Source organism: Pan paniscus, chromosome 9 (assembly GCF_029289425.2).
Source record: "Pan paniscus chromosome 9, NHGRI_mPanPan1-v2.0_pri, whole genome shotgun sequence".
Classification (NCBI taxonomy): Eukaryota; Metazoa; Chordata; class Mammalia; order Primates; family Hominidae; genus Pan; species Pan paniscus.
Window position 1 is genome coordinate 75431712 of NC_073258.2, and position 25452 is coordinate 75457163.

Sequence of the window (25452 nt, forward strand, 5' to 3'; positions counted from 1 at the left end):
GCAGGAAAAGAGCATGAGAAAGGGGCTTATACCTAAGACTCAGTACTGGCTTTGGCATTAATTTACTTTGACTTTGAGAAGGTTTTTCCTAAGCCTTGCTTTCATCTCTTTACAATGAGGGGGTAGGAATATACCTCTAAAGTCCTTTTCAGCTTGAATAATTGATATAAATTATTTGCATTAAAAAAAATCAGACCTCAGATGTAGGAGGATTCACCTTTCTTCCTAGAAGCCAGTGAGACCACAGAACCCTGGGAACTCAAAAGGACTTTAGATGTGAGAATGGACAGTCCTCATGTGACCAATGAGCACTTTTGAAATGTAGCTAGTCCAAAATGAGGTGTGCTATAAGTGTAAAATACACACTATATTTTGAAGACTCAGCATGAGAAAAAGAATATGAAATATCTCAAGAAAACATTTATATTGCTTTATATTGATATTTTTATATATTGGGTTAATTAAAATATTAAAATTAACATCATAGACCAGGCATGGTGGCTCACACCTGTAATTCCAGCACTTTGTGAGGCTGAGGCAGAAGGATCCCTTGAGCCCAGGAATTTGAGACCAGCTTGGGCAACATAGCAAAGCCTCATTTCTTAAAAAAAATAAAAATAAAATAAAATAAAAATAACATCACCCATTTCTTTTACCTTTTTAACATGGATCCTAGAAAATGTCAAATTACAATGTGGCTTGCATTGTATTTCTATTGAACAGCACTGGTTTAAGGAGAAACTGAAGACCAGAGAGTAAATGACTTTTCCAGAGCCAGAACTGGAACCAGGGTCCCCTGACTTCTCATTCGAGGCTCTTTCCACTCTTAATAAGCTGTGGTGGCCATTCTTCAAGATGGCCCCTAATAATCCTCACCTTCTGTTGCCCTAGTGAAGTCCCTTCCACACTGAACAGGGCTCATCTGTTAGAAGACTACAGAAATGCCTGTGTGACTTCTGAGGCTGGGTCATAAAAAACATTGTGGCTTCCAGCTTGTCTCTCTTTGGCATGACTTGCTCTAGGGGAAGCCAGTTGCCCTGTCATGAGAACAATTAAGCAACCCTATAGGGAGGTCCACATGGTGAGGAACTGAGGCCTCTTGTCAGCAACCATAACCAACCACGCAAGTGAATGCACCATATGGGGTGCTGATCCTCCAGCCCAGCCAAGCCTTTGAATAAGTGCAGTTCCAGCTGACATCTTAACTGCAAGTTCGTGTGAGACCCCAACCTAGAAACACCCAGCTAAGCTTCCCCCAAATTCCTGACCCACAAACGAGATAATTAATGTTTACTGTTAAGTCACTAAGTTTTGATGATTTGTTACACAGCAACAGATAATACGCAGCCTTACAAATTTAGAGGTCTCATATAAGAAAAACTCACTTCTATCTTTGGCATTTGTACAGTGTGAGAAATTATTCTTATCCTTCCTCCAGTCTTTGGCCTAGCTCAGGGTAACCCAACTAAAAACTGCTAAATTATCAAACTTGGGGAATCAAACCCAGGAAGGTAAGATCCCATTTTATTTTTAGAAGGTTCTTCCCTTTTCCCTTTATTGCAGAAAGAACCCAGGTCTCTTGAGAATGAAAAAGCACTACATCACATCACCTTCACCTGGGCCATTCAGAGATTTGATTCCCACAAAATCAAAGGAACTAGAGCCCAGAATTGCTCAGTTAGACACAGTATTGAGGAAGCAACAATCGAGAAATGACAATCTATGACATCAACAATCGAGAAATGACAATCTATGACATCTGAATTTCTCTGAGACACTGCTGTCAATAGCAGTGCTAATGTTTTATATAGCATGTGTTGCTTTTCACAGTATTGTCACATCTAGTATCTCTGAGGTAGGTGGGGAAGATATAAATAAAACAGGATACATATGAAAATAGTGGCTCAGAGCTCATGGTATGTCCTTAGTTTCATGATCAGTGAATGACAGGCCAGGTCTAAAATCTGGGTTTCAGTAGGTGACTCAAGTCAGACTTCATGCTTCCCAAGGCAGGAGCATCCTGGCTGTTATGAGTACTCTTCAGTTGGGGCTGTCCTCTGAGATCAGTGTGCACTTGTAGATCTCCTTAAAGGCCACAAGGAAAGGTGGCATTACTTCTTCCACGGTGACATGCCTCTGGAGCTCCTTACTCAAGGAAGTGACGCCTGTCCCAACCAGTCCACAGGGCACGATGTGCTCAAACCACGTGAGGTCGGTAGAGCAGTTGAGAGCCAGGCCGTGGGATGTGATGTGCCTTCCACAGCGGACTCCTGCAAGGCAAGCCAAAGGGTCTTAGAGTAGATACCCTCCACTCTCCGGGCTTGGGTGTCCCTCTCAGGGCGATGAGAAAACTGGACTAGATCACTGGTTTTCAAATTTTGTTTCTGGAGAAACAAGGGATTGTACTCAGATGGGAAAAGGAAACAAATGAAAGGAAGGGGTGCGTGGCTTCAAGACAGCTGCACTCATCATGAGGATTCCAGGAAATGTCTTTTAACAGATTCCAATACTTAAAAAAAAAAAAGCTTGGGGACAGGCGCAGTGGCTCACGCCTGTAATCCCAGCATTTTGGGAGGCTGAGGCGGGCAGATCACGAGGTCAGAGATCGTGACCATCCTGGCTAACACGGTGAAACCCCATCTCTACTAAAAATACAAAAAATTAGCCGGGCTGGTGGTGGGCGCCTGTAGTCCCAGCTACTCTGGAGGCTGAGGCAGGAGAATGGCGTGAACTCGGGAGGCGGAGCTTGCAGTGGGCCGAGATTGCGCCACTACACTCCAGCCTGGGTGACAAAGCGAGACTCTGTCTCAAAAAAAAAAAAAAAAAAAGAAGTTTGAAAATTAGCACCCTTATTTGCCATGACATTGTCATTCGCAGGACGTAACCTGGCAATTCACTTCTCTTGTCTCTCCCTCCACGGAAATGCGTGTTGGACTAGATGTGAGGAGCCTTCTGCTTCTGAATATACGATATCTGAAAAGGGGCTTAAAAACTCAAACGCAGCGGGTAGCTGTGATTCAAAACCCGCGCTAGATATGCCTCCTCCCGGCCCTCACCTCCATTGGTCCAGCCCCGTCAGACCCCGCCCCCAGGCCTCAAGCTCCGACCTCGGCTCTCAGGTACCGCCCTGCGCCGCGGCGCTCACCGATCGCGCAGATCTTGCGATCGTCTAGCCAGACGCCGGTGTAGGGCGGGGGCCGCGCGCGGGCGTCCTGCAGGCCCTGGAGCTCGCACAGGCGCACGGCGCACGCCTCCAGCGACGCTACGTGCATGCGCAAGCGCAGGCCGAGACGCCGCAGGTCGAGTACCGGGTGGCAAAGCAGCTGGCCCGGGCCGTGGAAGGTGGCCAGGCCACCGCGGCCTGTGACGCGCACCTCGGCGCCCAAGGCCCGTAGCCGCGCAGTTTCCTCGGGCGTCAGGCCGCCGCGCAGCCCGGCCGTATACACGGGCCCCGCGGGCTCGCAGAGCAGGAGCGCGCCCGCCTCAGTCCCCGACGGGGCCTCAATGCCTGGCTCGGCCTGCAGCCGCCGCAGCCAGCGGTCCTGCAGCCCCAGTAGCTCGGCGTACGGCACCCGACCCAGGCACACCAGCCGAACGGCGGGTTGCCGCATCGTGCCCACCGTTGCGTCCGCGGGGCCCCGCCCTCTCCGTGGGCCTGGGGGCGTGGCCTGAGGGGCGGGGACTCGGGGGCACACCCCGAGCCGCAGCTCCCAGGTGCGTGTTAAAAGCTGGAGGGGGGATATGTGATCCCAGGACCAAAAGCGCGGGGCCAGACTCATCGGTTCATTCAACAACCAGTATTTAGTGCCTGCTGTGTTCTGCAGGCCCTGTCCTAGGCGCTTGATACAGCGGTGCATAGCGTATGAGAAAGATCTGTCCTGGTAAGCTTACACTCTTAAAGCAGACGATAAGTATTTTAAGTATTAAGTAAATAAGGTTATTTCACGTATAAGGTGTTAAATGCTATGAAAAGAAAAATAAAACAGGGTAACGTGGTGTGTCCTGTGTTGAGCCCCTGGGGGACGCAAGAGGGAGATTAGCTTGCCTACAAGGTTATTGGTGGAGGTAGGGAGAACTTAAAGATCAGCACCTGTAAGAAAGTGAAGGAAGCAGGAATTTGTAGGCAGAGGAAGAAGTTGGCCTGCAAAACAGTTGCAGCAGAGGCCTTGACCAATCCCAAGGCATGCTTGGCGCCTAGGATGACCCTTCAGAGTAGTTCCACATTAAAGCAAGGGGGCCAGAAACTCTTATCCTTGCATTGACCAGTCATGGATACAGGCTACACCTGGGGAGGAGCTGTGATTTTTTTTTTTTTTTTTTTTTGGTAAGACTGCTTCCCTCGGTGGAGGGCGACCCCCAGAGAAGGACTCAGTTGTGAATCATCAGTAACCAACTCCAGAAGCTGAGGGAATGACTGTCTAGGCCCTGAGGGGGTGTCTGGACCACAACATCAGCTATGTTGCAGTTAGAGTATCATTTAAACAAGTCTGAATTCAATGAATTTTTACTGAGGACTTTTCAGACACCATAGGTGTCTGAAAAACATTTCATAAACATTGACATAAAGATCCTAAGCAAATATTAGCAAATCAAATCCAGCAATTTATAAAAGGATTAATACATCATGATGAAGTAGGGTTTATCCCAGGAATGCAAGGTTGGTTTTGCATTCTGAAATCAAACAATGTGATTTACCTTAGAAGAGAAAAGCCTTCATTGGAAGAAATAATAAAATTGTTTTTTAAAGAAAAGCTATGATTATGTTAAAAAATACAGATAAATCTATTGGCAAAAATAAACACCTCTTCTGACCAAAATACTTAGCAATCTAGGAATAGAAGAGAAATTTTCCAGTCTGATAAAGGGTTCAAATTATCAATCAGGGTTTGGATAAGAGAAATCACATATGTACTATTTTAATTAAATGTTTTATTTGAGAAAATTGGACACTCATATGCAGTTGTAAGGAGTAATATGGACAGATTATATGTACCCTTTACCCAGCTTCCCCCAATGGAAACACCTTGCAAAACTGTAGTACAATATCACAACCAGGATACTGACATTGATAAAGTCAAGATGCAGAACATTTTCATCACCACAAGGATCCCTCATGTTGCTCTCTGTAGTTACACTGCTTCTTAATTCCTGGCAAACGTCTGTGTTGTATAGATGGAATCATACAGAGTGCAACCTTTTAGAATTTTTTTTTTTCACTCAGCATAATTATCTGGAGACTCATCCAAGTTGTTGCATGTATCAATAGCGCATTTCTTTTTATTGATGAGTAGTAGTCCATAGTATGAATGTATCACAGTTTGTTTAGCCATTCACTCACTGAAGAACACCTGGGTTGTTTCCAGTTTTCAGATATTCTGAGTAAAGGTACTGTAAACATTTGTGTACAGGTTTTTGTGTGAACGTAAGTTTTCATCTCTCCGGAATAAATGCCCAGGAGTGCAGTTGCTGGGTTGCATGGTAGTTACATGTTTCGTTTTTTAAGAAACTGCCAAAATGCTTTCCAGAGCGGCTGTACCATTTTACATACCCACCACCAGTGTATGAATGATCAAGTTTGTCTGCATCCTCATGAGCATTAGCTTTTATTTTAGCCATTCTAATAGGTGTGTGGTGGTGTCTTATTGTGATTTTAATTTGTATTTCCTTATTGACTAATGATGTAAGACATCTTTTCATGTGCTTATCTTCCATGTGTATATTCCCTTCAGTGAAATGTCTGTTCATGTCTTTTGCCCATTTTCTAATTAATTATTTTTCGTACTGTTGAGTTTTGAGATATCTTTATATATTCTAGATATTAGCCCTTTGTCAAATATGTGCTTTGTAAACAGTTTCTCACAGTGTATGGCTTGTATTTTCATCCTCTTAACTGTATCTTTTGCAGAGCAAAAGTTTGTCATTGTGATAAGGTCCAATTTATCCACTTTTCCTTTTATTGATGCTTTTGGTTTAATAACTCTTTGCCCAGCCCTAGATCCTGAAGACATTCTACTGCCTATTTTTTTTAATATTTTTTATTTTACATTTAAGTCTATGATACATTTTGAGTTAATTTTTTATTTATTATTATTATACTTTAAGTTTTAGGGTACATGTGCACAATGTGCAGGTTAGTTACATATGTATACATGTGCCATGCTGGTGTGCTGCACCCATTAACTCGTCATTTAGCATTAGGTATATCTCCTAATGCTATCCCTCCCTCCCCCCCGCCACAAAATTGACAAATGGGATCTAGTTAAACTAAAGAGCTTCTGCACAGCAAAAGAAACTACCATCAGAGTGAACAGGCAACCTACAAAATGGGAGTTAATTTTTAAAATAGGTGTAAAACTTTGGTTGTTGTTGCGGTTGTTCTTTTTTGTTTGTTTGCATGTACATGTTACATTATGCCAACACCATTTGTTCAAAAGACTATGTTTCCTCCATTGAATTGCTTTTATGCCTTTGTCAAAACCAGTTGGACATATTCGTGTGATCCTATTTCCAGTTTCTGTATTCTGTTCCATTGATCTATGTGTTTATTCCTCTACCAATACAGGCTGAGCATCTGTAATCTAAAAATCTGAAATCTGAAATGCTCCAAAATCCTAAACTTTTTGAGTGCTGACATTATGCCACAAATGGAAAATTTCATACCTGACCTTATGTGAGTTGCAGTCAAAACACAGGTGCACAACACCCAGTTCATGCAACATCCCCAACGGGAAAAAAGACCCCCCCAGCTCTCTTCTGCTGCAGTTTTTCTGCTCACACCTGGATTTCCCCATGCATTCCCACAAAAGGTAATTAAATGGCATGCGTGCAGGCTGGACACGCCAACAACAGGTTTCCCACAATGCCCCACATGGGGCCAAGACCTGTGTGCATTACTCACTGCATTTTTTTGCTTATTCTCTGCTGTGTGGTATAAATATATTGTTGAAAATGTCAAAAAGACCTAAAGATACCCCTGTGAATATCAGTGATAAGAAAAAGAGGAAGCATTTATGTTTATCTATAGCACAGAAAGTCAAGTTGTTGGAGAAACTGGACAGTGGTGTAAGTGTGAAACATCTTACAGAAGAGTATGGTGTTGGAATGACCACCATATATGACCTGAAGAAACAGAAGGATAAACTGTTGAAGTTTTATGCTGAAAGTGATGAGCAGATATTAATGAAAAATAGAAAAACACTTCATAAAGCTAAAAATGAAGATCTTGATCGTGTATTGAAAGAGTGGATCCGTCAGCGTCGCAGTGAACACATGCCACTTAATGGTATGCTGATCATGAAACAAGCAAAGATATATCACAATGAACTAAAAATTGAGGGGAACTGTGAATATTCAACAGGCTGGTTGCAGAAATTTAAGAAAAGACATGGCATTAAATTTTTAAAGACTTGTGGCAATAAAGCATCTGCTGGTCATGAAGCAACAGAGAAGTTTACTGGCAAGTTCAGTAATGATGATGAACAAGATGGTAACTTTGAAGGATTCAATATGTCAAGTGAGAAAAAAATAATGTCTGACCTCCTTACATATACAAAAAATATACATCCAGAGACTGTCAGTAAGCTGGAAGAAGAGGATATCAAAGATGTTGTTAACAGTAATAATGAGGCTCCAGTTGTTCATTCATTGTCCAATGGTGAAGTAACAAAAATGGTTCTGAATCAAGATGATCATGATGATAATGATAATGAAGATGATGTTAACACTGCAGAAAAAGTGCCTATAGACGACATGGTAAAAATGTGTGATGGGCTTATTAAAGGACTAGAGCAGCATGCATTCATAACAGAGCAAGAAATCATGTCAGTTTATAAAATCAAAGAGAGACTTCTAAGACAAAAAGCATCATTAATGAGGCAGATGACTGTGAAAGAAACATTTAAAAAAGCCATCCAGAGGAATGCTTCTTCCTCTCTACAGGACCCACTTCTTGGTCCCTCAACTGCTTCTGATGCTTCTTCTCACCTAAAAATAAAATAAAATACAGTGTACAGTAACCTTTTAGTCAAAACAGCATCATACTTGGAAACTGAAAGCCTACTGTTATTTGTTATTGTTGCTTAACAGCTGATACAGGTATTCTGGTGACACTACTGTGCTGGCTTACTTAACCTGAATACACTTATTTTTTTCGTTGTATTACTGGTATGTCATTTTTTTTACTGTTAAGTACTTATGTGTGAATAAGTGTAAAAAAGTGATTGCTTATCGGTAACATGTAAATTCAGAATCAGGAATGATGGTGATGCCAAACAATCACAGATCGTCCACATGGGTGGCGGAGATGTTAACACCTTTGCTTTCTGATGGTTCAGTGTATCCACACTTTGTTTCATGCCAAAATTATTTAAAATATTGTATGAAATTACCTTCAGGCTATGTGTATAAAGTATATATGAAACATAAATGAACTTTGTGTTTAAACTGGGATCTTATCCTCAAGCTATCTCATTGTGTATGTGTAAATATTTCAAACTAAAAAAAAAAAAAAAATCTGAAACACTTCTGGTCCCAAGCATTTCAGACAAGGGATATTCAACCTGCCCTGCAGTCTGATTACTGTAACTGTATAATAAATCTTGAAATCAGGTAGCCTGATCCCACTTTATTTTTTTCTCAAAATGGTTTTAGTTATTCTAGTTCCTTTGCCTTTCCATACAAATTTTAGAATGATATGTATGTCTAAAAAATACTGTTGGGGCTGGGCGTGGTGGCTCATGCTTGTAATCCCAGCACTTTGGGAGGCTGAGGCAGGTGAATCACAAGGTCAGGAGATCGACACCATCCTGGCTAACACAGTGGAACCCTGTCTCTACTAAAAATACAAAAACAAAATTAGGTGGGCACCTGTAGTCCCAGCTATTTTGGAGGCTGAGGCGGGAGAATGGCGTGAACCCGGGAGGTGGAGCTTGCAGTGAGCCGAGATTGCGCCACTGCACTCCAGCCTGGGTGACAGAGCGAGACCCCATCTCAAAAAAAAAAGTACTGTTGGTAGATCTGGATTGGTGGCTACAAAAAAAATCTTGTTGGGATTTTTATAGGAATTGCATTAAACTTTTATATCAACTTGGGGAGAATTGACATATTTGCTACATTGGGTCTTCCAGTCCATGAACACAATATCTCTCACCATTTATCTAGATCTTCTTTGACTTGTTTCATCAGCACTTTGTAGCTTTCAGCACACACATCATGTGTGTGTTTTGTTAGATTTATACCTAAGTATTTCACTGTTTTTTGAGTGATTGTAAATGGTATTTAAAATTTCTGTGTCTGCTGCAAGTATATAGAAATGCAGTTGATTTTTTGTGTATTTATCTTGGGTCCTACTTTTTGCTAAACTCATTCATTAGTCCTATGAGTTTTTTGTAGATTCTTTAGGATTTTCTATGGAGACCATCATGTCATCTGCAAATTGGGACAGTTCTATTTTCTTCCTTTCTGATGTGTATGCCTGTAATCCCCCCCCCCTTTTTTTTTTGCCTTAGAGCACTGACTAAAACTTTAGTACTATGTTGAATAAGAGTAGTAATAGCACACATCCTTGCCTTGTTTCCAGTCTTGGAGGGAAAACATTCAGTCTTTCACCATTAAATATAATGTTAGCTATAGGTTTTTGGTAGATGCTTTTTATCAAGCTGAGGAAGTTCTCCCTTTACTACCATTTTTCTCAGAGTTTTTATCATGAATGGTGTTGAAATTTGAGAAAACTTTTTCTGTACTGATTGATAGAATCGTGGTTTTTCTTTAGCCCATTAATGTGTACATTACATTGACTGATTTTTGAATGATGACTAGCTTTGCATAGCTGGAATAAATCCCAGCTGTATAAATCTTTTACTACTTTGTTGCATTTGATTTGCAAATATTTTGTTAAGGATTTTTTGCATCTAAGTTTATGAGGGATATTGCCTGTAGTTTTCTTTCTTTTGTACTTCTTTGCCTGATTTGAGTAGAAGGGAAATACTAGTTTCATTAGATGAATTTTTAAATCTTCAACTTTTAAGTTCAGGGGTACGTGTGCAAGATGTGCAGGTTTGTTACATGGGTAAAATTGTGCCATGGTGGTTTGCTGCACAGATCATTCCATAACCTGGGTATTAAGCCCAGCATCCATTAGCTGTTCTTCCTGATGCTCTCCGTCTCCCCACTCCACCCCTGATAGGCCCTGGTGTGTGTTGTTCCCCCACCCCATGTGTCCATGTGTTCTCATCATTCAGCTCCCTCTTGTAAGTGAGAACATGTGGTGTATGGTTTTCTGTTCCTGCGTTAGTTTGCTGAGGATAATGGCTTCCAGCTCCATCCATGTCCCTGCAAAGGACATGATCTGGTTCCTTTTTATTGCTGCATAGTATTCCATAATGTATATGTACCGCATTTTCTTTATCCAGTCTATCATTGATGGGCATTTGGATTGATTCCACGTCTTTGCTATTGTGAATGGTGCAAATGAACATACATGTGCATGTATCTTTATAATATAATAATTCATATTCCTTTGGGTACATACCCAGTAATGGGATTGCTGGGTCAAATGGTATTTCTGCCTCTAGGTCTTTGAAGAATCACCATACTGTCTTCCACAGTGGTTGACCTAATTAACATTCCCACCAACAGTATAAAAGCATTCCTTTTTCTCTGCAACCTCGCCAGCATCTGTTATTTTTTGACCTTTTAATAATCACCATTCTGACTGGCATGAGATGGTGTCTCATTGTGGTTTTGATTTACATTTCTCTGATGATTAGTTATGTTGAGCTTCCCCCACCCCCCATTTATTTATTTATTTAAGAGACAGGTTCTCACTATGTTGCCCAGGCTGGTCTTAAACACCTGGCCTCAAGCTATGGGCACTTTAAAAGAACGTGTATTCTGCTGTTGTTGGATGCAGTGTTCTATAAATGTTAATTAGAATCAGTGGTTAATGATGTTGGTGAGTTGCTCTATATCCTTGCTGATTTTCTGTCTCATTGTTCTACTGGTTGTTGAGAGAGGGGTGTTGAAGTCTCCAACTGTTGTGGATTTATGTATTTCACCTTTGGATTCTATAAGTTTTTGCTTCACATATGCGTCTCTGTTGTTTGATACATACACATTTATGATTGCTATGTCTTCCTGGTGAATTGACCCTTTTATTATTATATAGTGTCCTTCTCCATCTCTAATAATTTTCTTTCCCCTCAAGCTTACTTAATCTGATAATATTGTAGTCACTCTGCTTTCCCTTGGTTAGTTTTGCATGATATATCCCTTTTTACCCTCTTACTTTCAACCTGCCTTTGTTGTTATACAGTCACATACCAGATAATGATGTTTTGGTCAACAACAGACCACATATATGATGGTGGTCCCATAAGATTATAATGGAGCTGAAAAATTTCTGTTGCCTAGTGACAACCTGATGATTCTGATGCTGTGTAGGCCTAAGCTACTATGTGTATGTCTTAGTTTTAACTAAAAAATTTTAAAAATTTTTAAAAAATAAAAAATTTAAAAATAGAAAAAAGCTTATAGAATAAGGATATAAAGAAAGAAAATATTTTTATACAAGTATACAGTGTGTGCTTTAGGCCATTATAAAAGAGTCAAAAAGTTTAAATATTTAAATGTTTATAAAATAAAAATGTTACAGTAAGTTAAGGTTAACTTGTTTTTGAAGAAAGAAATATTTTAAAGGTAGTGTAACCTAAGTGTGCAATGTTCACACCTACAGTAGTGTGCAACAATGTTTTAGGCCTTCACATTCACTCACTGTTCACACACAGACTCATCCAGGACAACTTCCAGCCATGTTAAGTGCCCTATATACCACATTTTTACTCTCCCTTTACTATGTTTTGATATGTTTAGATACACAGATACTTACCATTGTTTTACAGTTTTGATGGTAGTGTAAAATGTTTACATTGTTTTGATGGTAGTGTAAAATGGCACAAACACTTTCAGAAATGATCTGGCATTTCTTATAAAACTAAATATGCACTGACCCTATAATTTAGTTTTAATCCTAGGAATTTACTCACAGTAAATGAAAACACTTATACCACAAAAACGTTTGTATGACAATGTTCACTGCAAATTTATTACTAATACCCTAAACTGGAAACTGCTGAAGTATCAATAAAATAATGGATATACAGTGGTATTTTCATGAAATGGAATATTACTTAGCAATTAAAATGGACAAGTTATGAGTTTCATAGTGTGTGGCTCACAACAGTCTCAAGTACTATGACTAAGCTAAGCACTTCATGAATTTTATCTTACTGAATCCTTCTAGCCTTATGAGATAATCGCTATTATTATTGACAAGTGCTTTGTGTTTATTTTCTTAACTTTTACTACCTTCTGAGGTAGCATCCTCACACACACTGGTGTACAGAAATACAATTTAATTCTGATGCTGACCACCCAGTGTTGGCATTGGACTCCACAGGTTTAATGGCACAATCCCCAGTAAAGCTATTTTCACTTCAGATGCCAGCTGCATTTTGGGGGGTCCCTAAGCCACCTGTGCTTTTGACCAACTGGCTGTAAATTCAAAGTTTCACATGACCCCCTAAGGTACAATAATTTTCTAGAATGACTCACAGAACTCAGGAAAGCACTAATGATACAAATCAGGACCAGCTAAATGAAGATCCACATGGGTGGAGTCTGGGAGGGTTCTGAATGGAGAGCATTCATGACCTCTCCCCATGGCATTACCCTCCTAGCACATTGATGTGTTCACCACCTGGGAAGCTCTACTGAGCTTTGGTGTTCAGAGTTTTTATTGGGGTCTCATTACATAGGCATGATTGATTGGATCATTGGTCACATGACTGGACTCAATCTTCAGTCCTCCTCCTCTCCTAGGAGATTGACCCAACCCTCTAATTACATTGTTGGTCTTTCTGGTGACCATCCTCACCCTGTGTCATCTCATCAGTTAGCATAAACTCAGGTGTAATCTAAGGAGCTCATAAATAACAAAGACACTCCTGCTACTTAGGAAGTTCTAAGGGTTTAAAGTCTCTTTACCAGAAACCAGGGACAAAGGCCAGTCAAGTTATTTATTACACAATAGGTAGGCACTATTATTATTATTTTATTTAATAGAGACAGGGGGCCGGGCACAGTGGCTCACATCTGTAATCCCAGCACTTTGGGAGGCCAAGGTGGGTGGGGATCACTTGAGGTCAGGAGTTCGAGACCAGCCTGGCCAACATGGTAAAACCCCATCTCTACCAAAAATATAAAAAATCAGCTGGGTGTGGTGACGCACACCTGTAATCCCAGCTACTTGGGAGGCTGAGGCAAGAGAATCACTTGAACCTGGGAGGTGGAGGTTGCAGTGAACCAAAATTGTGCCACTGCACTCCATCCTGGGTGACAGAGCGACACTCCATCTCAAAAAAAAAAAAAAAAAAAAAATAGAGACAGGGTCTCGCTATATTGGCCAGGCTGGCCTCAAACTCCTGACCTCAACCAATTCTCCCACTGCAGCCTCCCTAAATGTTGGAATTACAAATGTGAGCCATCATGTCTGGCCAGTAGGTAGGTGTTATTATTGTCCTCATTTTAGAGGTAAGTAGGGACCTATATTGATTGCTCAAAGTTACACAGTAACTAACAGAATTAGGACTGGAACCTAGGTATGTCTGAATACAGTCTTGCTATTCTCTACTATATATATATTGTCTGAAAGTTATTGCCACATGCTATTTATTGAATGAATAAATTGACAGGAAAAGATCACAGGTGATTCTGAAATTTCTACCTTGTGGGAACTGAGAATGATCAAGGCCCTTTTGAGAATTTCATTGATGCTAGATACATTTATATTTGTAGATCCTATCCCATATTAAAGTCTGTCTGTATCCCACATCAAGTATTATTTTTTTTGCTGAAAAAAATATTGAAAGGATTTAAAAATTTTTTTCTTTAGAAATCATTTGGCTACATGCACTCTAGTCATTATAGGATTTGATTTCATGGCAATTGCAGTGCATGGGTGGAATGTTTCCAAAGTGAGAAACATGAACTTAGAAATTATTTTCAAATGTAATAAAATGTTTATAAATACCAGTGTATTACTTCAGTACAGCCTAAGCTGCTATAACAAAGAGACTTCTTAGTACAGTGAGAGTACAGGGCTGGTACACAGGCTTCCACCTCAGCGTCCACTCCAGCTCTTGCCTTAAGGTCTGCATCACAGGGACAAAGCAGCCACATTCACAATGACAAACAGCATCATTTGCACAGACTGCAGTGCTAATGTGCCCCCTGGAGTTGTCCATAGTAGTAGCTCTCACAAGTGTGTAGGGAGAAAGATGAAGAGCTCATCCCCTACTGCACAACCAGAAGTGGCAGGTATCACTTGTACTCACTTCCCATGTTCAGAACTTAAGTCACATGACCACATCTAGCTTCAAAAGAGTCTGGAAGTATAGTCTTTTACTAAGTGACCCTTGCACCTACCTAAAACCTAGTTCTACTTATAAAGGAAGAAGGGGATATATAGTAGTCACTATCATAATTAAATTGCATAAACAAGTAATGAAATCAGTATAAATTTATGTTGGTAGACATTTAATTGAAAGTTTATTGCTTTTGACTTTATAGTTTTCTGTATTTTAGTTCTGTTTAAAAAAAAAGTGGGAGGGTTGTTCTTCAACATTTTTTTTTTTTAGGCCCTTGAAAAGTCTGTCAGCTCCAAGTGCTGTGCCTAATGGATACAAAATCTCTGTGGATCATGAGGCCACTAACCAGAGAAGGAATGCAGGGCAGCTGTGATTGCTCTCTGCTTGGTCCCCCTTCTGGGTAGGAAGGCAGCCCTTATGAAGCGGGTAGGCTAGATTCAGTATGCAATTTGTGGGGCTAAGGGAGTGTGGACACTCAAACAAATATTAACTGATCCTTATGTAGCTGGGGTTATAGTCCATGGGGCTGAGGGTGGGACAGGAAGCAGGGAGAGGAGGGGAGAAGGGAATAACAACTAGAATGAGACTCAGGGCCAAGAAATTGGTAAGGAAGACAAAATAACATGAACAAACATGCACAATGATAGGTTTCAGAGCAGATTATGAAAGTCATTGTGAGTCATCGGTGGTAGTACTGTTGTTTAAAAAGAAACAGTGTCTGCCAGGCGCAGTGGCTCATGCCTGTAATCCCAGCACTTTGGGAGGCTGAGGCGGGCGGATCACGAGTTCAGGCGATCGAGACCATCCTGGCTAACATGGTGAAACCCTGTCTCTACTAAAAATACAAAAAATTAGCCAGCCTGGTGGCGGGCGCCTGTAGTCCCAGCTACTCAGAAGGCTGAGGCAGGAAAATGGCGTGAACCCGGGAGGTGGAGCTTGCAGTGAGCCGAGATCATGCCACTGCACTCCAGCCTGGGCCACAGAGCAAGACTGTCTCAAAAAATAAAAAGAAAGAAAGAAACAGTGTCTAGATAACGCTGGGCTCTGAAGGAAACAGAGGTTGGATTACACAAGGTCCTGCCTGAGGACATCTATAGTTTATAAATAAATATGTCCAAAGTGGGGAAAGTAACTCAAATGACCTGTTTCCTATAGAAGATGCTCCAGCCCAAGAACTGTCCTGACATGAAGTAGGAGCCATTAGCAGGGAGGCCGGAAATCTAGGTTTATGTTCGGCCTCTATCACTATTTGAGAATGTGAGCTCCTTTGGAGTAGGTAATGCATAGTTTCATCTTTGGATCCTCACCTAGCCTAGTGCCTGGCACTTACTAAGTTCTTAGTAAATTCTTACAGAATCAATGAACAATTTGTTAAATAACTTGCTGTGTATCCTTGAACTGAGACGTTTTACCAGGGGTCTTAAACCTAAAAGGAAACAGTGGGTCAAGGTGGCGTCCAGGTCCCTAGTGACCTCAAATTTTCAGGATATGAGGACTGATATTTGGCTACTCTCACACTAAGAAGTGCACCTCATAGCATGCAAAATCCAATCTGAACTCAACCCACACGTCTCAGCTCAAAGACTGCCTCCTCCACAATGCCTCCCCTACCCCTTCCCTCAACAAATTGTGCCTCTGCTGACACTCTTCTACCTTGGTTATTCTCAGTTGAGTTCATTACCTTTCCTTACCCCCTCAGGCCTGTGACCTGAGAACACAGAGTAAAAGCTAACACTTAGGTAGAATTTACCATGTGTCAGGTGCTCTAAAGGGCTTAAAATCGTCAGTGCATTTAATATCTTGATGCACCAGAAAGTAGGTGCTTTGATTATCCTCATTTCAGACATGAGAAAACTGAGGTACAGAGTGAGTAACTTTCTTACCATTAGGCTGGTAGTGAGTGGCAGGGACAAGATTCAAATCTGGGTAATAAGTCTACAGAGTCCTTAACTAGTTCCCTGTCTTGTTCATCTTTAAATACCCCATAATAAACATCCCATGGTCAGCCCATAGTAGGTGTGCAGTAAATGTTTGCCAAATAAATGAATAAGCAAATGCAGTAAACTAGGAAGCAGGGTATCAGAAGGGCATGGAGTTTCCCCAAATACCCATGTGCCTGTTGGGCCTCTCGGGCCTCTCAAACCTTTCCCCAACATGTTGAGTTAGTTTGTTGGTCCATCCATCCACTCACTTGTCCATCCATCCATTCAATGAATAGTTACTGTCCTAACCCACCTCCCCAGCATCCCACATTGGGACCAGGGATACAAAACTGAATTGGCACAGACAGAGATGGACTTATTCACAGGCAATGGCAGTCCAGCATCACATAAGCTACACAGAAGACAGAGCCACTAACTCTGCCCAGGCAGGGTCAGAGAACACTTTTTAGTCTATGGGACAGAGATTCGATCTGGGTTTTAAAAAATCTGTCTCCAGGTCCCTGGTAGGCCAGGGTCCTCCCTGACCCCAGCCCATATAGCTGGAGACAGAACAGCCTGTCCTTCCAGCTGCTGGCTGCAAACTTGCCTGGGGAGTCCATGGCTCTGTCCATGGTCTGAATCCTGGTGCTCTTGTTGGCTGCCATGCCCCTAGATTGAGCCATATGCTTTGGACCCTGGTTCTGAGTGTTGACCCTGAGCCTTTAGTGCCAGGCTCACAGCCAAGCATAGCCCACTTGCCAGATCCTTTCAGGTCTCTCCCTTTTAGCTGGGGGTGCGAGGGGTGGGGTGAGGGTGGGAGGACATATGGCATATCCCTAGGCATGTGCTAAGATACAGACCTGGGACCTCTCAGTTACATGATTGCCAGTTTCATTGACCCCTTCCTCAGCCTCTAAGGAAATTCAGGCCAGACTAAGAAAGGACTCAGGCTGGAGCAGGTCCCTGAGGGCTCAACCACACTTGTGTATACTCTGCCTGTCAGAGCTGGCCTGGCCACAGATATCATCTAGGTCCCTGCCTACCCTGAAGCTCTGGAATGGGCATACAGTGAAGGAGGCAGACCTGGACTTCAGGGCTTTTGATCCCAGTCTGACGTTCGTTCCACTACAAAAAGGGGGTCTGGAATTCATTTTCAGTAATGAAGGCTTTCTCCATGAAATCTTAACCATTATATAAAGCAGAACAGGTCTGCCTGAAGCGAGTTAGGGCATCTAAAAGATCACCATCTTGGCCTCTGCCTTCCTGTCTCAGCCTTTAAGTCACTTCTAATAAACCTGTCTTATTTTTTACCGTTAGATCTCAACAGGGGAAGTTGGTCCAGTGAGGTCCTAAGCCCATGCAGAAATGGCAGCTACTTCCCTCCAGCCTGTTTCACCCACTTCCTTCACCTTCCTCACTACAGCCAGAGACCTTTCAAAAACCCAGGTGTGTCTTTGCTACCCTCCAGTTTAAAAGCATCCATTTGGCAGGGCTTGGTGGCTCATTCCTTTAATCCCAGTGCTTTGAGAGGCTAAGGTGGGAGGATTGCTTGAAGCTAGGATTTCGAGACCAGCCTGGGCAGCATAGTGAGACCCTGTCTCTACAAAAAAAATTTTTTTAATTAGCCAGGTGTGGTGGTGTATGCCTGTAGTTCCAGCTACTTGGGAGGCTGAGGTGAGAAGATCACTTAAGCCCGGGAATTCGAGGCTGCAGTGAGCCATCACTACATCACTGCATTCCAGCCTGAGTGACAGAGCAAGACCCTATCTCAAATAAACACCAGAAATAAACAAATTCATTTATCCAACAATATTTACACAAGGACTATTATATTCATTGTACTTCTAGCTCCTTTCATTGTGGCAGGAATTGAAGTAGGAGCTAGAAGTGCAATGATTATAACAGTCCTTGCCTGTTTGTGGTGGTAGGGGAGCCAACAAACCTGGTGACAATAAAATAAATTACTAGACAGAGTCTGGTGATAGAGCCTAAAACAGGAGCGTGGTCTGAGGAGGCTGAAGGACAAACCAGTGCCATCCAGGAGAAAACCATTCAGCCAGAGAGAAGAGCCCATGTTAAGGTTTAGGGTGGCAGCTTTAGGAAAACAGAAGGCTCAGTGATGGTGCTGTGAAATGAAGCCAGAGAGATGCACAGAGGCCAGGTCATGGAACACCCTAAAAATCACTTCCAGGTTGTTGGTCTGCATCTTAAAGAGCAAAGGGAATGCAATTGAATGGTTTTAAATAAGATAGTGACACAATGCCATTTTTGTTTTAAGATCAAGCTGGTTGTTATGTGGAGAACAGGCTGGAGGAAGGCAAGAGTAAAGGCAGAGAGGCCTATTAAGAAGACATTGTTGGCTGGGCATGGTGGCTTATGTATGTATAATCCCAGCACTTTGGGAGGTGGAGGTGAGAGGATCGCCTGAGCCCAGGAGTTCGAGACCAGCCTGGGCAACATAGTGGAACTCCATCTCTACAAAAAATAAAGGTAAAAAACCAGCCAGGTGTGATGGTGCATGCCTGTGGTCCCAACTACTTGGGAAGCTGAGGCAAGAGGATCTCTTGAGTCCAAGAGGTTGAGGCTGCAGTGAACTGTGTTCACACCACAGAACTATAGCCTGGGGCAACATAACAAGACCTTGTCTCAAAAAAAAAAAAAAAAAAAAAAAGATTGTTATAGTCCAAGTGAGAGATGACATTGAGAAGTTGTGCTAAGTATGGGTACTGTGTGTTCCATACACCTAACACTCCTTCTTCCAACCTTCAGGCCCCAGGGAAACACTTTCCCACATATCTTGCCCTACATCCTCAAAACAAAAAATCATGTATTTTACATAGAGTAAAATGCTCACGTGTAAGTGCCTAGTTTGAGGAGCTTGCACAAGTGTATACACCTCTGTAACCACCACCCACTCAAGCATGGGTAGAGACCATTTCCATCATTTCCACCACATGACTGTGTCTAAAGTTCTGTGGGTTGTGCTGCTGTTCACACCAGAAACAGCCACTGCTCTCGAGTAAGGAAAGCAAGTGAGTGGCAGAAGCTCTTGGGTAAGAAAAGCACACATCAATTAATCCTGTGAAGTCTTTTCTCTCACATAACATGAATGCCTAATGGGGTATCATTTTCCAGAAAAGCATTGTCCATTTTCTTGCTTCTTTTTGTGTTCTGATTTGTAGTTTTGGAGGAATTCAGGAATGGCTTACTATTTGCAATAGTTGCATGTGGCAGCTCATTAATATTAAACAATATTAAACAACTCATACTACTCTAATATTGTAGTGTAGGTAGGTCTAGTTGTAGACCTACATATACATGATATTGATTCTTTATGGACTTAGCTACTGTGTTAAGGAATGATGAAAATTATTATATGAGTGGTAGTGATTTATATGATGAAATAAAAATAGAATGTATTATATGTATTTACCATATTATAAATCTATTTTAACATATAAATATAGTTTGTATTGTGTAATTATGTGTTCCTATATTTGACCATAATATATACAATTCATGCTACTTTTAAAATCTAATGTTACTTTAAGATTTTTATTGACAATCCCTGTTGCTACTGCCTTAGCAGAGCAAACTTTTTCCAAATTGAAATCAATGACTAACAAAAAAACCTCTAAAACTTACAGTGTCCCAATAAAGGTTATTTTGTTTTTGACCTTATTGTCCAAAACTTATGAAATATATAATTATTGATGAACCATATATTTCCTTTTACTCATATATTCCTGTCCATGAGCTGTTCCTTTCCATGACATCCATTAAATTCAGTCATCTTTGATATTTTGCTTACTTTCAATAAAAAGTACCATAGAAGTTGGTGCAAGGTGGAAGACTAGAAGGTCCCACCAATTGTCCTCCCTGCAGGAACAAGAAATTCAACAACTATCTACACAAAAAACCACCTTCACTAGAACCAAAAATCAGGTGAGCACTCAAAATACCTGGTTTTATTTCATATCATGGAAAGAGACACTGAAGAGGATAGGAAAGACAGTCTTAAGTTGCTGATGCCACCCCTTCCCCATTGCCGCTGCAGAGAAATCTATGTGCTTTGGAGACAGCACAGCAATTGTGAGACTTTACATTGAATTCAGTGCTGCCCTCTCACAGCAGAAAGCAAAACCAGGCTGGGCTCAGCTGATGTCTGCCTATGAAGGGAGCATTCAGACCAACCCTAGCCAGTGGGGTATCACCCATCCCAGCAATAGGAACATGAGTTCCAGGAAGCCTCACCACCATGGGCTGAAGTTCTCTGGAGCCTAATATAAACTTGAAAGGCAGTCTAGGCCACAAGGACTACAAATCCTAGTGCTGAGCTGGGCTTGGGGGGCATGACATACTTAGACATCAGCAAGGGCAGCTAAGGGACTGTTTGTACCACCCCACCCCACTGCCAGGCAGCATATCCCCTGGCTCCAAAAGAGACCCCTTTCTCCTGCTTGAGGAGGGAAGAGTAAAGAGGACCAGCTCAGCCACAGCAAGATAGAGCATTGGTCAGAGTTGTGAGATCCCCATTCCAGGCCCTGGCTCCTGGATGACATTTCTAGACACACCCTGGGCCAGAAGGGAACCTGCTATCTTGAAGGGAAGGACCCAGTCCTGGCAGGATCCATCATCTGCTGACTAAAGAGCCCTTGGTCCCTGAATAACCAGCAGCAGTAACCATGTAGTACACACTGTGGGTGTTGGGTGAAACTCTGAGACTTGCTGGCTTCTGGTGAGACCCAGCACCTTCCCAGCTGTGGTGGCCATGGTGAGAGACTCCTTCTCCTTGATAAAAGAAGAGGGAGAAGTAAAGGGGATTTTTGTCTTACAGTTTAGATACCACCTTGGCCACAGTGGGGTAGAACACCAAGCGGGCTCTTGGGGTCCCTGATTCCAGGCCTTGGCTCTTGGACAGCATTTCTGGACCTGCTCTGGGCCAGAGGGAAGCCAACTGCCTGAAGGGTGAGTCCCAGGCCTGAAAGCATTCACCATAAGCTGATTGAAGAGCCCTTGCGCCTTAAGTGAACATTGGCAGTAGCCTGGCAATAGTCTTTGCTGGCATGTGGTGGTGGTGGCCACAGGGTGAGACCCGTCTGCCTGTGGAAAGGGAAGAGAAGAATGGGAAGGACTTTGTCTCATGGTTTGAGTACCAGCTTAGCTACAGTAGTGTAGAGCACCAGGTAGACTTCTAAGATCTTTGACTCCAGTCCCTAGCTCCCGGATGGCATCTCTGGACCTGCCTGGGGCCTGGGGGAACTCACCACCCTGAAGGGGAGGACACAAGTCTGGCTGGCTTCATCACCTGTTAATTGTAGAGCCCTAGGGCCTTAAGTGAACATAGATGGTAGCCACGTAGTGGTTACAGTGGGCCTTGGGCAAGACTCAGTGCTGTGCTAGCTTCAGGTCTGATGCAGCCCAGTCCCAGTGGTAATGGCCATAGGAGTGCTTATGTCACCCAACCCAAGCCCCAGGCAGCTCAGCACAGGGAGGGAGACTCCATTTATTTGGGAGAAAGTAGGGAAGAAAACAAGAGTCTCCACTTAGTAATCCAAAGAATTCTTCCTGATCATATCTAAGACCACCAAGGTGGTATATTTATGAGTCTGCAAAAACCACAGCATTACTGGCTTGGGGTGTTCCCTAATGCAGATAGGGTCTAGAACAAAACACCCAAATCCTTTTGAATACTTGAAAAGCCTTTGAATACTTGAAAAGAACAGGTACAAAAAAGCCCAGGTGGTAAAAGCTACAAGAAATACCTAACCCTTCAATTCCCAGACACTGATGAACATTAACAAGAATCAAGACCATCCAGGAAAACATGACCTCACCAAACAAACTAAGGCACCAGGGACCAATCCTGGAAAAACAGAGATAAGTGACCTTTCAGGCAGAGAATTCAAAATAGCTGTTTGGAAGAAACTCAAAGAAATTCAAGATAACATGGAGAAGGAATTCAGAATTCTATCAGATAAATTTAACAGAGAGATTGAAATAATTAAAAAGCAGAAATTCTGGAGTTGAAAATGCAATTGGCATACTGAAGAATGTGTCAGAATCTCTTAATAGCAGAATTGATCAAGCAAAAGAAAGAATTAGTGAGCTTGAAGATAGGCTATTCAAAAGTACACAGTCAGAAGAGATGAAGGAAAAAGGAATAAAAAAGAATGAATCATGCCTACAAGATTTAGAAAATAGCTTCAAAAAGGCAAATCTAAGAATTATTGGTCATAAAGAGAAGGTAGAGAAAGAGATGGGGTAGAAAGTTTATTCAAAGGGATAATAACAGAGAACTTCCCGAACCTAGAGAAATATATCAATATCCAAGTACAAGAAGGTTATAGAACACCAAGCAGATTTGACCCAAAGGAGACTACTTCAAGGCATTTAATAGTCAAACTCCTGAAGGTCAGTGATAAAGAAAGGATCCAAAAAGCAGCAAGAGAAAAATAAATAATATACAATAGAGCCACAATACAACTGGCAGCAGACTTTTCAGTGGAAACCTTACAGGCCAGGAGAGAATGGCATGGCATATCTAAAGTGCTGAAGAAAAAAAAGAACTTTTACCCTAGAATAGTATATCTGGTGAAAATATCCTAAAAGCATGAAGGAGAAATAAAGAGTTTGCCAGAGAAGCAAAAACTGAGGGAATTCATCAACACCAGACTTATCCTACAAGAAATGCTAAAGGAAGTACATCAATCAGAAAGAAAAGGATGTTAATGAGCAATAAGAAATCATCTGAAGGTACAAAACTCACTGGTAGTAGTAAGCACACAGAAAAACACAGAATATCAGGCCGGGCGCGGTGGCTCATGCCTGTAATCCCAGCACTTTGGGAGGCCAAGGTGGGCAGATCACGAGGTCAGGAGATCAAGACCATCCTGGCTAACATGGTGAAACCCCATCTCTACTAAAAATACAAAAAAATGAGCCAGGCATGGTGGCGGGCGCCTGTAGTCCCAGCTACTTGGGAGGCTGAGGCAGGAGAATGGCATGAACCCGGGAGGCGGAGCTTGCAGTGAGCCAAGATCGCACCACTGCACTCCAGCCTGGGCAACAGAGCGAGACTCCGTCTCAAAAAAAAAAAAAAAGAAAACAGAATATCATAACACTGTAATTGTATGTGAACTGCTCTTATCCTAAGCAGAAAGACTAAAAGATGAACCAATCAAAAATAATAACTACAACAAGACATAGACAATACAATAAGACATAAAGAAAAACAACAAAAAAGTTTAAAAGTGGGGAGATGAAGTTAAAGTGTAGAGTTTTTGTTAGTGTTCTTTTTGCTTGTTTGTTTATGCAATCAGTGTTAAGTTGTCATCAGTTTAAAATAATGGGTTATAAGATAGTATTTGAAAGCCTCATGGTAACCTCAAATCAAAGAACCTACAGTGGATACATAAAAAATAAAATGCAAGAAATTAAATCATACCACCAGAGAAAATCACCTTCACTAAAAGGAAGACAGGAAAGAAGGAAAGAAGGAAGATAAAACTACAAACAATCAGAAACAAATAACAAAATGGCAGGAGCAAGTCCTCACTTATCAATAATAACATTGAATGTAAATGGACTAAACTCTCCAACAAAAGACACAGAGTGGCTAAGTGGTTAAAAAAAAAGAAAAAAAACCATCTGTTGCTTACAGGGAACACACTTCACCTATAAAGATATACATAGACCAGGGGTGTCCAATCTTTTGGCTTCCCTGGGCCACATTGGAAGAGGAAGAATTGTCTTGGGCCACACATAAAATACGCTAATGCTAATGATAGTTGATGAGCTAAAAAAAATTACAAAAAAACCTCATAATGTTTTAAGAAAGTTTATGAATTTGTGTTAGGCCATATTCAAAGCCATTCTGGGCCACATGTGGCCCTCGGGCCGTGGGTTGGACAAGCTTGATATAGACTGAAACTAAAGGGATGGAAAAAGATAACTTATGCAAATGGAAACCAACAAAGGGCAAGAGTAGCTACATTTATATCAGACAAAATAGATTTCAAGACAAAAACTGTAAGAAGAGACAAGGAAGCTCTCTGTATAACAATAAAGGGGTCAATTCAGCAAAAGGATATAACAATTGTAATTATACATGCACCCAACACTGGAGCACTCAGATATATAAAGCAAATATTAGTAGAGCTAAAGAGAGAGATAGACCCCAATACAATAATAGCTGGAGACTTCAACACCATACTTGCAGCATTGGACAGATTTTCTAGACAGAAAATCAACAAAGAAACATCAGATTTAACCTGCACTATAGACCAAATGGACCCAATGAATATTTATAGACCATTTCATCCAATGGCTAAAAAATACATATTCTCCTCCTCAGCACATGGATCATTCTCAAGAATAGACCATATGTTAGGTCACAAAACAAGTCTTAAAACATTTAAAAAAATAAAATTAAGCATATTCTCTGACCACAATGGAATAAAACTAGAAATCAATAATGAGGAATTTTGGAAACTATACAAACACATGGAAATTAACTTGTATGCTCCTGAATGATCAATGGATCAATGAAGAAATTAAGAAGAAAATTGAAAATTTGATGAAACAAATGGTAATGTAAACATGACATACCAAAACCTATGGGATACAGTAAAAGCAACACTAAGAGGGAAGTTTATAGCTATAAGGACTTACATCAAAAAAGAACTAAAGATCAGAGCTGAAGTAATTGAAATTGAAATGAAGAAAACAATACAAAAAATCAATAAAACAAGAGGTGGATTTTTTGAAAAGATAAACAAAATTGATGAACCTTTTACCAGACTAAGAAAAAAAGAGAGAAGATCCAAATAAATAAAATTAGAGATAAAAAAGGGGACATTACAACTGATGCTGCAGAAATTCAAAGGATCGTTAGTAGATACCATGAGAAACCATATGCCAATAAATTGGAAAATCTAGAAGAAATGAATAAATTTCTGGACACCTACAACCTACCAAGATTGAACCATAGAAATTCAAAACCTGAACATACCAATAGCAAGTACCGAGACTGAAGCCATAATAAATCTCCCAGCAAAGAAAAACCCACAACTCATTAGCTTCACTGCTGAATTCTACCAAACATT

The 25452-nt window shown here is 41.4% G+C and overlaps 2 protein-coding genes across 4 annotated transcripts; one reads left to right on the top strand and one right to left on the bottom strand.

Moving 5' to 3' along the window:
- Positions 1–400: 400 nt before the first annotated feature.
- Positions 401–3857, bottom strand: LIPT2 (lipoyl(octanoyl) transferase 2). 2 transcript variants are annotated; one of them, XM_003814686.6, is made up of 2 exons: positions 3146–3857; positions 401–2270 (listed from the first exon to the last, which is right to left on the bottom strand). In XM_003814686.6, the coding sequence occupies exons 1-2, from the start codon at positions 3855–3857 to the stop codon at positions 2041–2043; spliced, it is 942 nt and encodes a 313-aa protein (XP_003814734.3). In that variant the 3' UTR covers positions 401–2040. The 2 variants fall into 2 exon arrangements, with proteins under 2 accessions (XP_003814734.3, XP_008965688.2); XM_008967440.5 differs by having other exon boundaries at positions 3108–3857.
- LIPT2-AS1 (LIPT2 antisense RNA 1) lies at positions 3577–24031 on the top strand. Of its 2 annotated transcripts, none has more exons than XM_034933361.3 (2): positions 3577–3714; positions 6563–24031. In XM_034933361.3, the coding sequence occupies exon 2, from the start codon at positions 6820–6822 to the stop codon at positions 7996–7998; it is 1179 nt and encodes a 392-aa protein (XP_034789252.1). In that variant the 5' UTR covers positions 3577–3714; positions 6563–6819; the 3' UTR covers positions 7999–24031. The 2 variants fall into 2 exon arrangements, with proteins under 2 accessions (XP_034789252.1, XP_003814735.2); XM_003814687.7 differs by lacking the exon at positions 3577–3714 and adding an exon at positions 3744–3881.
- The last annotated feature ends 1421 nt before the right edge of the window (positions 24032–25452 follow it).

Coding starts and splice junctions, on each gene's coding strand:
- LIPT2 (XM_003814686.6), bottom strand. CDS start 3,857: ATGCACCGCTGTATCAAGCGCCTAGGACAGGGCCTGCAGAACACAGCA. Junction 2,271..3,145: donor TCGCAAGATCTGCGCGATCG/GTGAGCGCCGCG, acceptor CTTGCCTTGCAG/GAGTCCGCTGTGGAAGGCAC.
- LIPT2-AS1 (XM_034933361.3), top strand. CDS start 6,820: ATGCGTGCAGGCTGGACACGCCAACAACAGGTTTCCCACAATGCCCCA.